This window comes from Dicentrarchus labrax, unplaced genomic scaffold (genome assembly GCF_905237075.1).
Source record: "Dicentrarchus labrax unplaced genomic scaffold, dlabrax2021, whole genome shotgun sequence".
Classification (NCBI taxonomy): domain Eukaryota; kingdom Metazoa; phylum Chordata; class Actinopteri; family Moronidae; genus Dicentrarchus; species Dicentrarchus labrax.
Window position 1 is genome coordinate 33766162 of NW_026136704.1, and position 15629 is coordinate 33781790.

General features: G+C 40.4%; 1 protein-coding gene and 1 long non-coding RNA gene across 51 annotated transcripts in view; one reads left to right on the forward strand and one right to left on the reverse strand.

Moving 5' to 3' along the window:
- Window positions 1-15629, reverse strand: part of LOC127362925 (NACHT, LRR and PYD domains-containing protein 12-like) — a 42115-nt gene that overhangs the window by 14149 nt on the left and 12337 nt on the right. For 23 of the 50 annotated variants that reach the window (XM_051399233.1, XM_051399279.1, XM_051399273.1 and 20 more), the window contains 6 exons: window positions 12542-12715; window positions 6554-6727; window positions 5927-6100; window positions 4989-5162; window positions 1378-1554; window positions 748-921 (listed from right to left, as the gene is read on the reverse strand). In XM_051399233.1, the coding sequence (XP_051255193.1) occupies window positions 748-921; window positions 1378-1554; window positions 4989-5162; window positions 5927-6100; window positions 6554-6727; window positions 12542-12715 (1047 nt within the window). The remainder of the gene's footprint in view (window positions 1-747; window positions 922-1377; window positions 1555-4988; window positions 5163-5926; window positions 6101-6553; window positions 6728-12541; window positions 12716-15629) is intronic. The other 27 variants (XM_051399285.1, XM_051399269.1, XM_051399258.1 and 24 more) reach the window with 22 other exon arrangements.
- Window positions 741-5277, forward strand: LOC127362988 (uncharacterized). Its single transcript, XR_007884611.1, has 3 exons — window positions 741-833; window positions 1467-1644; window positions 5253-5277. It is a non-coding gene; the product is annotated as an uncharacterized LOC127362988 (long non-coding RNA).

Consider the following 15629-nt stretch of genomic DNA (forward strand, 5'->3'; position numbering starts at 1 on the left):
AAAAGATGTGAGTTTAGAAGACAATGTTCCTGCTTGAAATCATTCAGTGTTTAATAATCTGTTCAGAGCTGAAGAAGGTTTACAATGTACAAGTTTAGAAAATCGAAACACCTGAACCCAACAGGATGCAGGTTGCAAACTGTAAAATACAAAGAGGTAAAAAGAGCTCTCATTAATATTAATGACAACGTGCTGCTGCTTCAATAAAGACGTAGTGACTTCAGCTCTGAACCTCTGCAGCTCCACCAGTGGCTCCATCTATACAAACTCATGTTGTGCAGCCAAACACAAAGAAAAAGCCACAGAAAGTGATTGAAGGTTCCACTATTAAAGATAAAATGCTGTCATCTTGAGTGTAAATATTCAGTCAGAGGAAACGTCACTTATCATCAGAAAGGTTTGGAACAAGCTGATATGTTTGTTCCTGTCTGAGAGGGAAGAAAACACATGTTTGTGTTTGTGTTCAGAGGATCATGAGGGAAAGGTGGGAATGAAATGATGAAGAGGTTAAGAGACAATCAACCACTGTTAAATTATTAAATATATTACATATTACTACAAGTGTGACATACAAATGTCATTTACAGATGTTTAAATCTTATTTTTCACTTTCAAACATTTAATCTGAGTTTAATGTCAAATCTGAAGGAGATTTTAGCTCATAAATATCAACCTGTCTGCACTTTACTGTCAGCACAACTTAACATCACATTCATCTCAGCACAGAAAGAAAACACGGTGTCTGACCTCAGAGTCTCCAGTCTACAGTGTGGACTCTCCAGAAAACCACACAGCAGCTTCACTCCTGAATCCTGCAGCTTGTTGTTACTCAGGTCCAGCTCTCTCAGATGGGAGGGGTTGGACTTCAGAGCTGAGCCCAGAGAAGAACAGCTGATCTCTGACAAACTGCAGTAACTCAATCTGAATAAAGAATAAAAGATGTGAGTTTACAATGAAACAGTTCAGTCAGTAGAAGCATTATATAGTTTCATATTATTGGTGGAAAAATCAAATGCTGAATATATTTGTTATTGCCTGATGGTTGAAATAGAGATTATTGAACTACTCATTGTATGTCTGTATTTTTATTCTCATTGGTTAAAACCATGATGTTAATATCAGATTAAATCCAGAGCTGAAGAGGTTCACAGTGAATTATTCAGTGTAGATTCTTCTTGTTCTATGAAGGTTTTAAATGTGGAGCTCAACATTGCTCTGCCACAGTCAATGCACTAAACCACAGAAGAAGAAAACAGCCTTTAGCATTCAGATACTCAGTGTGGATCAGTATAATATCAGCCTTATGTCTGCACTTTACTGTCAGCACAACTTAACATCACATTCATCTCAGCACAGAAAGAAAACATGGTGTCTGACCTCAGAGTCTGCAGTCTACAGTGTGGACTCTCCAGAAAACCACACAGCAGCTTCACTCCTGAATCCTGCAGGTTGTTGTTGTTACTCAGGTCCAGCTCTCTCAGATGGGAGGGGTTGGACTTCAGAGCTGAGACCAGAGAAGAACAGCTGATCTCTGACAAACTGCAGCCACTCAATCTGAATAAAGAATAAAAGATGTGAGTTTAGAAGACAATGTTCCTGCTTGAAATCATTCAGTGTTTAATAATCTGTTCAGAGCTGAAGAAGGTTTAAGTTTAGGTTAAATAAGAGAGAGATGTTATATTAGATATATTTGAAATATGAAGCTCAACAAGATGCTTATACACCAATCAGCCCTAACACAGTGAGCATTGACAGTGATTAACACTGATTTATTTGGTTATCAGGGTTCCTGTCAGTGGGGGGGGAATATATCAGACAGCAAGTGAACATTTTGTCCTCAAAGTTGATGTTTTAGAAGAAGGAAAAATGGGCAGCGTGAGGATTTGAGCGACTTTGACAAGGACCAGAGGAAGAAGTAAGAAGTCAATTCAGTGCCAGTTACACGAAGGATCCCAAATGTGGAAGTTAACATTTAGTTCTTGCTGTTCATACGATGTTCTTGCTCATTCAAGGGCATTTTGTTGCTGCTGTTCACCGCAGCCTCTGGGGTGTTGCCTGTGATTCAGTTAGGTTTGAATCCCAGTTACGTTGATGTTTATTGGATGCTGAGTGCAAGCAGTCAAAATGTTAACTTGTAATGTGAATGGTTTACTCAAACAAATAATGTTGAAGTTGCAGAAACACACCTTACCGATAACGAACATGCTCAATAAAAAATAATGGGATTCAAGTACCTGTTTTCATCATCATATTTTACGGGTCATAGAAGGAGAAAGAAATTAGCTCAGCGATAGCTCATCTGAAATCAAAAAGGGCTCCAGGACCAGACAAGTTTCCCACTGATTATTAATGAAGGATTCACTGATCCCTGTCCTGCAGTCCACCTTTAACAGTGTTCTTAAAGAGAGCAAGATCCCCCTCTCCTGGAGGAAAGCAGTAATTTCATTGATACCAAAGGAAGGTAAGGATAAGCTTGAATGCAGTAACTTTAGACCAGTAGGTGTGTTAAACCAGGACTATAAAGTATTTACACATATATTGGCCATATGAATAGAGGGACTTTTACCACATCAGCCTGGACCAGACAGGATTAGTCTGCCAAAGACAAACTCAAGACAATATCAGACGAACCTCACACGTAATTAACCATATGACGAAATATAACATAGAAGCAATCTTGGTGGGGTTGGATGCGAAAAAGGCCTTTGATTGTGTAAACTAGTTCTTTTTATATATGGTTTTAGAATCATTTGGCTTTTATAATACTTTTATCAAAACTAGCTCTTTATGATAATGATAATGATAAAGATAAAGATAAATGGAACAGTAACCAACTCATGTGCAGTTTGTAAATTCACAAATTACATTACATTACGATTATGTTGATATGGATCCTGATGCATTTAAGTGTGCAGTGCTTGCTGTTATTGCTGCTCCACAAAGTGAAGTCACCCAGGTTCAAGATGATATATGCTCCCACCATTGAAACCCATATACAGACGATATACACCGTGTTCAGACACTAAGAAACAAACACAGATGTCGATCACAGTCCTTGGGACGATTACGGCCTCTCGAGAAAACACTATCAAGGAGCTGGAAAAGTCTGCTATACATTGTTCAGATGAAATCACCACACTGCAACGCCAAGTCACACTGAACTCTGAAGTAGAGGAACTAACTGAAAAATATGAAGAATCAACATCAGAATATCAGCACCCCCGAGGGGACAGAAGGACGGACCTGGACAGAGGGACTTTACTGCCAGGCTGCAAGGCACACTGTCCCTGAAGGGAAGCCTTTCATTGACAAGGCACAACACACTCTCTGACAACCTCATGAGTTACCCAGGCTTGTTATTATGAGGTTACACTACTACAATGTGTCGCAAAGTTACAGCAGCGAAACAGCCCCCTCCTCCAAGAGGATCCAAATCTTCTCAAACTATCCGCTTGCCGTGGCCAGACAGAGGTTGCTACACCAGAGAGCTACTACAGGGCATCCCAGGCGTCAGATATATCCACCAGGGTGCCCAGGTGGTCATAATGTTATGGCTGATCGGTGTATTACACTGTATCTGCCATGTTTTACAGGTGATCTGAGTGACCTGATGAAGCTCAGGTGTTCCTGGACCAGTCAGAAGAGGAAGTTGTTGTCTGCATTCCTCAGTCAAGTGACAGCCTAAAGACCACATGGTGACAGATGCAGCATTAGGAAAGGAAGAGTCATCAAGATGAACACTGATTACAGAGCTCCATTAGCAGCTGACTCTTCAGTATACAAGAAACCATATACCTTGATGGAGGACATGATCTGCAGTTTACATAAAAGTTATGGCTTTGCTGCTTGCATCACACACACAATATACACCGATCACAATTAACATTATGACCACCTGGGCACCCTGCTCTGCACTGTGTGTTCTGACCCGTTTCTATCAGAACCAGCATTGACTGTTTCAGCAGCTTGAGCTACAGTAGCTCGTCTGTTGGATCGGACCACACGGGCCAGCCTTCACTCCCCCACCTGCATCAATGAGTCTATGACCACTTTTGATTGGTACTGACCTCTGCAGACCGGGAACCCCCACAAGAGCTGCAGGTTCGGACCATCACAATGGGGCTCTTGTCAAAGTGGCTCAGATCCTCACGCTGCCCATTTTTCTTGCTTCTAACACATCAACTCTGAGGACCAAATGTTCACTTCCTGCCTGATATATCCCCCCACCATCAGGAGCCCTGATAACCAGATAACCAGTATTGTCCACTGGCAGTGGTCACAGTGTTATGGCTGAAGGATCCCAAGCACTTTTGGCACTGTCCAATACTAGAATGGTTTTGGAGTGATAAATGTAATTGGTTGTCTAAACAATATGGAATAAGCGTTCAGCCAGACTGTAATTAGGCAATATTTGGTTGCTCTGATAGGACAAGGCCCATTGTCTCCCATCAAAAGTGGGATCTCAAAGCAGGCGTGGTTGCAGCATAAACAATATTATTCAATTGGAAGTCTCCATTGTCCCCGTGCTTTAGGTGGTGGCTCAATGGAAAGGTTTATAATGCAACAGATTCATTTTAGCAAAGGGAACTCACAAAATGATTTCATGAACATATGAAAACCTTTTCTGACAATGCTGGATGAGACCTAACTGTTTGACCCAAGAGCTCTGTTGCTGTTACTCTGCTGTGTCAGTATCTGTGTGAATTCTGCCATATTCTGCATACTGACTAATATTCTGGTACTCCCAACCCACATTCTTTTTGCATATATATTTTTTCTCTCACCCCTTTACTCTTTATTGGCAGACGTTTCTAACACTGCTGCCTTTGGAGACTTTGGACATTGTTCCCTTGTCTGTCTTGCTGTTATTTTGTATAATGGTACTGGGTACTTTATGTCTGTTATGTGTGTGCATGTTTATTGTTAAAATAAGATGTTGGAAAAAGAGAAAATCAATCTCAGCACAGAAATAAAAAATGGTGTCTGACCTCAGAGTCTCCAGTCTACAGTGTGGACTCTCCACAAGATCAGACAGCAGCTTCACATCTGATTCCTGCAGGTAGTTGTTACTCAGGTCCAGCTCTCTCAGATGGGAGGGGTTGGACTTCAGAGCTGAGACCAGAGAAGAACAGCTGATCTCTGACAACCTGCAGTTAATCAATCTGAATAAAGAATAAAAGATGTGAGTTTAGAAGACAATGTTCCTGCTTGAAATCATTCAGTGTTTAATAATCTGTTCAGAGCTGAAGAAGGTTTACAATGTACAAGTTTAGAAAATCGAAACACCTGAACCCAACAGGATGCAGGTTGCAAATTGTAAAATACAAAGAGGTAAAAAGAGCTCTCATTAATATTACTGACAACGTGCTGCTGCTTCAATAAAGACGTAGTGACTTCAGCTCTGAACCTCTGCAGCTCCACCAGTGGCTCCATCTATACAAACTCATGTTGTGCAGCCAAACACAAAGAAAAAGCCACAGAAAGTGATTGAAGGTTCCACTATTAAAGATAAAATGCTGTCATCTTGAGTGTAAATATTCAGTCAGTAGAAACGTCACTTATCATCAGAAAGGTTTGGAACAAGCTGATATGTTTGTTCCTGTCTGAGAGGGACGAAAACACATGTTTGTGTTTGTGTTCAGAGGATCATGAGGGAAAGGTGGGAATGAAATGATGAAGAGGTTAAGAGACAATCAACCACTGTTAAATTATTAAATATATTACATATTACTACAAGTGTGACATACAAATGTCATTTACAGATGTTTAAATCTTATTTTTCACTTTCAAACATTTAATCTGAGTTTTAATGTCATTAAATCTGAAGGAGATTTTAGCTCATAAATATCAACCTGTCTGCACTTTACTGTCAGCACAACTTAACATCACATTCATCTCAGCACAGAAAGAAAACACGGTGTCTGACCTCAGAGTCTCCAGTCTACAGTGTGGACTCTCCAGAAAACCACACAGCAGCTTCACTCCTGAATCCTGCAGGTTGTTGTCACTCAGGTCCAGCTCTCTCAGATGGGAGGGGTTGGACTTCAGAGCTGAGACCAGAGAAGAACAGCTGATCTCTGACAACCTGCAGTAACTCAATCTGAATAAAGAATAAAAGATGTGAGTTTACAATGAAACAGTTCAGTCAGTAGAAGCATTATATAGTTTCATATTATTGGTGGAAAAATCAAATGCTGAATATATTTGTTATTGTCTGATGGTTGAAATAGAGATTATTGAACTACTCATTGTATGTCTGTATTTTTATTCTCATTGGTTAAAACCATGATGTTAATATCAGATTAAATCCAGAGCTGAAGAGGTTCACAGTGAATTATTCAGTGTAGATTCTTCTTGTTCTATGAAGGTTTTAAATGTGGAGCTCAACATTGCTCTGCCACAGTCAATGCACTAAACCACAGAAGAAGAAAACAGCCTTTAGCATTCAGATACTCAGTGTGGATCAGTTTAATATCAACCTGTCTGCACTTTACTGTCAGCACAACTTAACATCACATTCATCTCAGCACAGAAAGAAAACATGGTGTCTGACCTCAGAGTCTCCAGTCTACAGTGTGGACTCTCCAGAAAACCACACAGCAGCTTCACTCCTGAATCCTGCAGCTTGTTGTTACTCAGGTCCAGCTCTCTCAGATGGGAGGGGTTGGACTTCAGAGCTGAGACCAGAGAAGAACAGCTGATCTCTGACAAACTGCAGCTCCTCAATCTGAATAAAGAATAAAAGATGTGAGTTTAGAAGACAATGTTCCTGCTTGAAATCATTCAGTGTTTAATAATCTGTTCAGAGCTGAAGAAGGTTTAAGTTTAGGTTAAATAAGAGAGAGATATTATATTAGATATATTTGAAATATGAAGCTCAACAAGATGCTTATACACCAATCAGCCCTAACACAGTGAGCATTGACAGTGATTAACACTGATTTATCTGGTTATCAGGGTTCCTGTCAGTGGGGGGGATATATCAGACAGCAAGTGAACATTTTGTCCTCAAAGTTGATGTTTTAGAAGAATGAAAAATGGGCAGCGTGAGGATTTGAGCGACTTTGACAAGGACCAGAGGAAGAAGTAAGAAGTCAATTCAGTGCCAGTTACACGAAGGATCCCAAATGTGGAAGTTAACATTTAGTTCTTGCTGTTCATACGATGTTCTTGCTCATTCAAGGGCATTTTGTTGCTGCTGTTCACCGCAGCCTCTGGGGTGTTGCCTGTGATTCAGTTAGGTTTGAATCCCAGTTACGTTGATGTTTATTGGATGCTGAGTGCAAGCAGTCAAAATGTTAACTTGTAATGTGAATGGTTTACTCAAACAAATAATGTTGAAGTTGCAGAAACACACCTTACTGATAACGAACATGCTCAATAAAAAATAATGGGATTCAAGTACCTGTTTTCATCATCATATTTTACGGGTCATAGAAGGAGAAAGAAATTAGCTCAGCTATAGCTCATCTGAAATCAAAAAAGGCTCCAGGACCAGACAAGTTTCCCACTGATTGTTAATGAAGGATTCACTGATCCCTGTCCTGCAGTCCACCTTTAACAGTGTTCTTAAAGAGAGCCAGATCCCCCTCTCCTGGAGGAAAGCAGTAATTTCATTGATACCAAAGGAAGGTAAGGATAAGCTTGAATGCAGTAACTTTAGACCAGTAGGTGTGTTAAACCAGGACTATAAAGTATTTACACATATATTGGCCATATGAATAGAGGGACTTTTACCACATCAGCCTGGACCAGACAGGATTAGTCTGCCAAAGACAAACTCAAGACAATATCAGACGAACCTCACACGTAATTAACCATATGACGAAATATAACATAGAAGCAATCTTGGTGGGGTTGGATGCGAAAAAGGCCTTTGATCGTGTAAACTAGTTCTTTTTATATATGGTTTTAGAATCATTTGGCTTTTATAATACTTTTATCAAAACTAGCTCTTTATGATAATGATAATGATAAAGATAAAGATAAATGGAACAGTAACCAACTCATGTGCAGTTTGTAAATTCACAAATTACATTACATTACGATTATGTTGATATGGATCCTGATGCATTTAAGTGTGCAGTGCTTGCTGTTATTGCTGCTCCACAAAGTGAAGTCACCCAGGTTCAAGATGATATATGCTCCCACCATTGAAACCCATATACAGACGATATACACCGTGTTCAGACACTAAGAAACAAACACAGATGTCGATCACAGTCCTTGGGACGATTACGGCCTCTCGAGAAAACACTATCAAGGAGCTGGAAAAGTCTGCTATACATTGTTCAGATGAAATCACCACACTGCAACGCCAAGTCACACTGACAAGGAACTAACTGAAAAATATGAAGAATCAACATCAGAATAATCAGCACCCCCCGAGGGGACAGAAGGACGGACCTGGACAGAGGGACTTTACTGCCAGGCTGCAAGGCACACTGTCCCCTGAAGGGAAGCCTTTCATTGACAAGGCAACAACACACTCTCTGACAACCTCATGAGTTACCCAGGCTTGTTATTATGAGGTTACACTACTACAATGTGTCGCAAAGTTACAGCAGCGGAAACAGCCCCTCCTCCAAGAGGATCCAAATCTTCTCAAACTATCCGCTTGCCGTGGCCAGACAGAGGTTGCTACACCAGAGAGCTACTACAGGGCATCCCAGGCGTACAGGTATCCATCCCCCAGGGTGCCCACACTGAAAAAAAAAGTCTTTTGGATTTACATAAAAAAATTATGGACATCGGTTGCACATAATAAAGTTATGTTTACTCAAATTGATATATTCATGTTCTGTACATTAAATTATTATTCGTTAAACCAACATGACTTTCTTACATAAATTTAAAATATTTATTTGATGTTAAGTATATTAGATTATCTTCTGCTAAACTGACTGATTTTTTTTATGTTAAATGAACGCTATTCTTTAATGTGTATGATTTAATTATCATCAGTTGGACCAACATAATTTTTTTTGCGTGAAGCTAACCTAACTTCCACAGGTAAATTGGACACTATTAAGTTTGGTATACTTTAAATATTTAAATTACTTTTATAAGATGATTGGTAATTTAAGAAATTAATTTCTACACCCCCAACCCCACTTAATCAAGCCGAATCTTTTAAGGAAAAAAAAAAAGGGGTGGTAATAGGCCGACATATCTTCAATTATTAACTCCAGACAGTGCATAACAAACATCCGTAATGACTAAAAATACAACTTGCTGTGTACTACCTGGAAAAAATTTTATATGAACATTCCAGGAAAAAACAAAGTAAACACTATTTAATTGAAAATTTCCATTTATATTTATTAGAACATTGTTTCAAGCATCAAGAAGGAACGGCAGTTAAAGAAAAATCACCCCAAACCCTAAAAATAGGGGTAGTAGTCTGTTTCAGTTTGATAAAAAAATAGTGGAAAAAGAAGCCTCCCACTCACCCAAATAAATCAAACAATTGTAAGAGGTAGATGAAATAATGCATACAGTATTACCAGAAAAATACCTTTTTTTTCTCCCCAACAAAGACAGAACATTATTGGTGAACCAAAACCCGAAGCCAAAGCTACAGTGACCACAGGATGTTCCATAATGTGATCATTGAAACAATTATAGTGGCTTGTTTGCAATTACCAGTGTTCCACAGTAAACAAAAATCACCCCAAACTCTAAAAATGGGGGGGGAATTATGTTATAGTTCCATTTAAAAAAAAAAAAAAAAAAAAGCCTCCTACCCACCCAAAAGAAAAGTCCAACAACTGGAAGAGGTAGATGGTGACATAAAAAATGTCTTAAGAAATCAAGCAAACAAGTTGGATAGCCTTTTTTTCCTTCAACAAAGAAGAGTCCCTGGAGTCAGAAATGTGTGCAGGTTCGTGTGGATAACAGAGGGAGATTTGTGCACACCATTTAGCAGAACCTGAAGCCAAAGCTACGGTCACCACACATTAAAACTCATCTATGTACATACAACACTGACAGAGAATTTTCATTTGAATACACACCTGTCCTTTTGCTCTATGGTACATAGCACACAGCCTGACCATGACCACAGGGTGTTCCATAATGTGAACACTGGTAATCGTAAACAAGCCACTATAATTTTTCAATGTTCACAGTAAACAAAAATCACCCCAAACTCTAAAAAAGGGGGAAATTATGTTATAGTTCCATTTAAAAAAAAAACAAAAAGCCTCCCTACCCGCCCAAAAGAAAAGTCAAAAAAAAGAAGAAGGAGGTGAAAAAATATATTTTTTAAAAAAATCAAGCTCAAAACTGGAAGAGGTAGGTGACATAATATATGTCTTAAGAAATCAAGCTCGAGAGACCTGGATAGCCAGTTCACTGATAAAGTCTGTTCTTCAGGACTTGGGCTTTTTTGGACAGTGCATTGCCTTCAAGCTCCATGACCACCTTCTGCAGCACTTCAAAGGTATAATTTGCTTCCGTTGGGGTTTTTAAGTTTAAAAAATATAAGACCCAAAACCACAACCCACCAGCTAAAAAAACAGGGTCAATATCCTCCACCTCACTCGGGACCTGGGGACCAAGCCAATGCCCTCGGCTTTTTTTCTCTCTTCTCTGTGTTTTCAGACGTATATAACATAGGGGTTTTCTTTAAGATTTTGGTGGGGGGGGGGTATTTTTTTCGGCCGTAAAAAAAACAAAAAGAATCAAAGTGTGATTACACTACATGCCACGTCCATATAGGGAATACTGCATATCTGTATTGAGTAATTTATTAAGATATCAAATCAAACTTTATTTATATGGTTTTAACAAAAATTTTTATCCCCTTAATTCCATTAATATTTATTTTTTTTTATTTTTCTAATTCATTTTAAAAAATTCTAGCAAAACCCACACAAAACACCTTTTTAAAAAATAAAGGCCCCGGCCCTTTCCCCCCCCCCCTCCCTTTTCTTCTTAAATTTACCCCCCGGGAAAAATTCCTAAAAAAAAGGTTTTTGAGAGTGTGCATTCTTTTTACACTCTACAGGAGTTGATTTAATTTTGGTTTTTTTTCACGAGTAACAATGTTTCTAAAAAATAAAAATAAGAATCATGGATGGTTATCATGGAGATGGATACAACAACATGAGATGGCGGAATAATATTGTTAGTTTTGAGTCAGGCGTGCTGTTATGCTGAATTTGAATCCCTGAAGGGAAGCCTTTCATTGACAAGGCACAACACACTCTCTGACAACCTCATGAGTTACCCAGGCTTGTTATTATGAGGTTACACTACTACAATGTGTCGCAAAGTTACAGCAGCGAAACAGCCCCTCCTCCAAGAGGATCCAAATCTTCTCAAACTATCCGCTTGGCGGGGGCCAGACAGAGGTTGCTACACCAGAGAGCTACTACAGGGCATCCCAGGCGTCAGATATATCCACCAGGGTGCCCAGGTGGTCATAATGTTATGGCTGATCGGTGTATTACACTGTATCTGCCATGTTTTACAGGTGATCTGAGTGACCTGATGAAGCTCAGGTGTTCCTGGACCAATCAGAAGAGGAAGTTGTTGTCTGCATTCCTCAGTCAAGTGACAGCCTAAAGACCACATGGTGACAGATGCAGCATTAGGAAAGGAAGAGTCATCAAGATGAACACTGATTACAGAGCTCCATTAGCAGCTGACTCTTCAGTATACAAGAAACCATATACCTTGATGGAGGACATGATCTGCAGTTTACATAAAAGTTATGGCTTTGCTGCTTGCATCACACACACAATATACACCGATCACAATTAACATTATGACCACCTGGGCACCCTGCTCTGCACTGTGTGTTCTGACCCGTTTCTATCAGAACCAGCATTGACTGTTTCAGCAGCTTGAGCTACAGTAGCTCGTCTGTTGGATCGGACCACACGGGCCAGCCTTCACTCCCCACCTGCATCAATGAGTCTATGACCACTTTTGATAGGTACTGACCTCTGCAGACCGGGAACCCCCACAAGAGCTGCAGGTTCGGAGATGTTCTGACCCAGTCGTCCATCACAATGGGGCTCTTGTCAAAGTGGCTCAGATCCTCACGCTGCCCATTTTTCTTGCTTCTAACACATCAACTCTGAGGACCAAATGTTCACTTCCTGCCTGATATATCCCCCACCATCAGGAGCCCTGATAACCAGATAACCAGTATTGTCCACTGGCAGTGGTCACAGTGTTATGGCTGAAGGATCACAAGCACTTTTGGCACTGTCCAATACTAGAATGGTTTTGGAGTGATAAATGTAATTGGTTGTCTAAACCAGGGGTTCTCAACCTTTTGCAAGCTGGGCCCCCCCAAAGCTGGTTCATTGCAGTTGGGCCCCCCCTTCCCGGCGCCACCCCCACTACACCACCTTGCATAGATAGATAGATAGATAGATAGATAGATAGATAGATAGATAGAAATCAGAAAATATACTTCACACTGTGTGTGTGTGTGTGTGTGTGTGTGTGTGTGTGTGTGTGTTTGTTTGTATTGTCTCATATGTAATACAATGTAGATAAACACAGAGCAAACAAATCTACTGACCTCAGAGTCTCCAGTCTACAGTGTGGACTCTCCAGAAAACCACACAGCAGCTTCACTCCTGAATCCTGCAGGTTGTTGTCACTCAGCTCCAGCTCTCTCAGATGGGAGGGGTTGGACTTCAGAGCTGAGACCAGAGAAGAACAGCTGATCTCTGACAAACTGCAGCCACTCAATCTGAATAAAGAATAAAAGATGTGAGTTTAGAAGACAATGTTCCTGCTTGAAATCATTCAGTGTTTAATAATCTGTTCAGAGCTGAAGAAGGTTTACAATGTACAAGTTTAGAAAATGGAAACTCGGGGCTTCCGGTTGCGACATGCTTGCTTTTTGTTACTTTCCTTTTTAAATAATGACTCTGAGCATTTCGATATAACCAACACTGCTCGACTTAGTCTAGTCAACTCCGCATAAGATGAGTAAACCTAAAAACTCTAAATCAGCCAAGAAAGTGGAAACTCCGGCTACACGTGCTGCTACGAGTGCGGCGGAAGGCTTCTGCAGCTCCCGAGGCCCCCCCGGTTGTGGCTATGGACCAACTGTCTGCACAGTTCACCAAACAGAGAACCTCATTAAAGGAGGATGTGTCTTCCCTGATCCAAGAGGCTATTAAACCGCTACAGACTTCAATGGACTACAATCCACGATGAACTCTTTCCAGGGCCGTCTCACCTCCGTTGAGTCTGTGGCCGGTGACAACTTTGACAGATTAACGGTAGCGGAGTCTACCATTAAAACGCTCCAAAAACTGGATCGGATCGCCGACCTGGAGAACCGGTCGCGGAGAGCTAACCTCCGTATATTAAACATCCCTGAAGGCAGCGAAGATGGCAAAGATCCCGTTAAGTTCATGTCCGAGGTATTGATGCAAGCGATGGGCCCGAGTTAGAGAGAGCCCACCGGACCCCGACCTCCAGATCCGGTCGGAGATCATCTCCCCGCACGTTCCTGGTCTGTTTCTCCAGATTTCAACAGAAAGAAGCTGCGTTGCGCTGGGCCAGGAAACGATGAGCTCAACCACCAAGGTACCACTATAAGAGTCTACCAAGATCTCAGCGCAACGCTCGCTAAAAACAGAGCGGCGTTCAACGGCGTTAACGAGCCCTGTGCCAGAGGAAGGTCAGATTGCGCGTGATGTGCGAGGAAGATGTGCTCACCTTCGACTCACCTGATGAAACCCAGAAATTTCTCGACCAGAAGTTCGGTAAGGAGTAAGACTATATATGTCGCGGTTTGGTCTGTGCAGCCTGGAGGTGGTTAATCACCTGAGTTTGAAGACATGTCAGATCACCTCTTCAACCTATTACGTCAGCCATTGGTCTTAGGACTCAAGGTATGAACCCTCACTGACGTTATTGCTGGACTAATTGGTATTATGCTGTGTACAAGTACATATCTGGAACTCTTCTGCTATACAGACCGCTTATGTTGCCTTTCGATATTTATGTTATATGCTGTTGTTATGTACACGTTTTCATATATGCTTGATTGTTCTACAGTTATTGTATTGCTCAACCATCTTACTTTTATTTTTATTTTCTATTTTGACATATCATAATCACTGGGAGCCTTGTGTGTCAAGAGGAATGTATAGCCAGAAGTTTTTGGAAATAGTGGTTAGCCTGCAGCTTGCCTCAGGGAGAAGGACAAGTATAGGCTTAGTTCTAGTTTTGTCTATGTTCTGGATACGGGATAGGGTTAGGGAAAAGGACACCACTAAATTTTTGCAACAAATGTTCACCTTTGTTCACTTAAGAAACAATCACAACTGTGTACTTTATCACAATCATTGCTCTAACTTATCTCTCCTTACTACTCTTTTCATTTTTACTCTTTATAGTTAAACATGATAGATGGTACTGATGCAAAGAGGGCTGCTATACGATTCATTAGCTGGAATGTAAAAGGTTTAAATGGGCCTGTTAAAAGAGCCAGAATATTTAATCACCTAAAATACTTAAAATGTGATGTTGCATTTCTACAGGAAACCCACCTACTGGTTAAAGATCAAGTCAGGCTAAAAAAAGGTTGGGTGGGGAATGTATTCCATTCCAATCTTAACTCTAAACTTGTGGAACAGCCATATTGATTCATAAAAGAATCCAGTTTAGTGCGACCACTGTCACTTCAGACCCACAAGGACGATTTGTAATGGTTTCTGGGCTTCTCTACCATAAGCCTGTGGTCTTGATTAATATCTATGCCCCAAATTGGGATGATGATAAATTTATGGGGAAAATAATTTCATTAATTCCAGACTTGAACTCACAACAATTGATATTTGGAGGTGATTTAAACTGTGTAATAAACCCAGTATTAGACCGTTCTGATTCTAAATCTACAAACCTGTCTAAAAAGGCCAAGCTATTATCAGCCGTTATGGACCAGATAGGAAGTGTTGACCCCTGGCGTTTTTTATTCCCACAAAGCCAGTCCTTTTCTTTTTTTTTCTCCTGTACATCACTCCTATAGTAGGATAGATTATTTTTTTATTGACCAAAATCTCCTCCTTTGTCACAAACACTGAATACTCAACTATAGTTGAATCAGATCATGCCCCTGTAATTTTAGACCTTGCATTTCCTTCTCACAAATTAGAACGCCCCTCTTGGAAATTAGATAGAAATCTTTTGGCTGATGAGACTTTTTGTGAAATGATATCCCAAAAAATAGATGACTTTATAGAGTCCAACAAAAAAGATGACACTTCCCCCTCTCTTTTGTGGGAAACATTAAAAGCAGTAATCAGGGGTGAGATTATATCGTACTCTGCTAAAACAAATAAGATGAAAAGGATAAAGCAAGAGGAGCTCACTAAAGCAATAGCTATGGTGGATTCTCAGTACTCCATCTCTCCCTCCCCTGAATTATATAAAGAGAAGCTGGACCTCCAAACACAATATAATTTATCATCAACTGAAAAGATGGAACGTCTCCTATTAAAATCACGGGGGTATGTCTATGAGCACGGCGACAAACCTGGACGGCTATTAGCACACCAACTTAAGTGCCGCGCCGTGTCTCAACAGATTCCACAAATTCGTAAAGATGATGGTGAACTAACTATTGACCCAGAGGAAATTAACGAAAC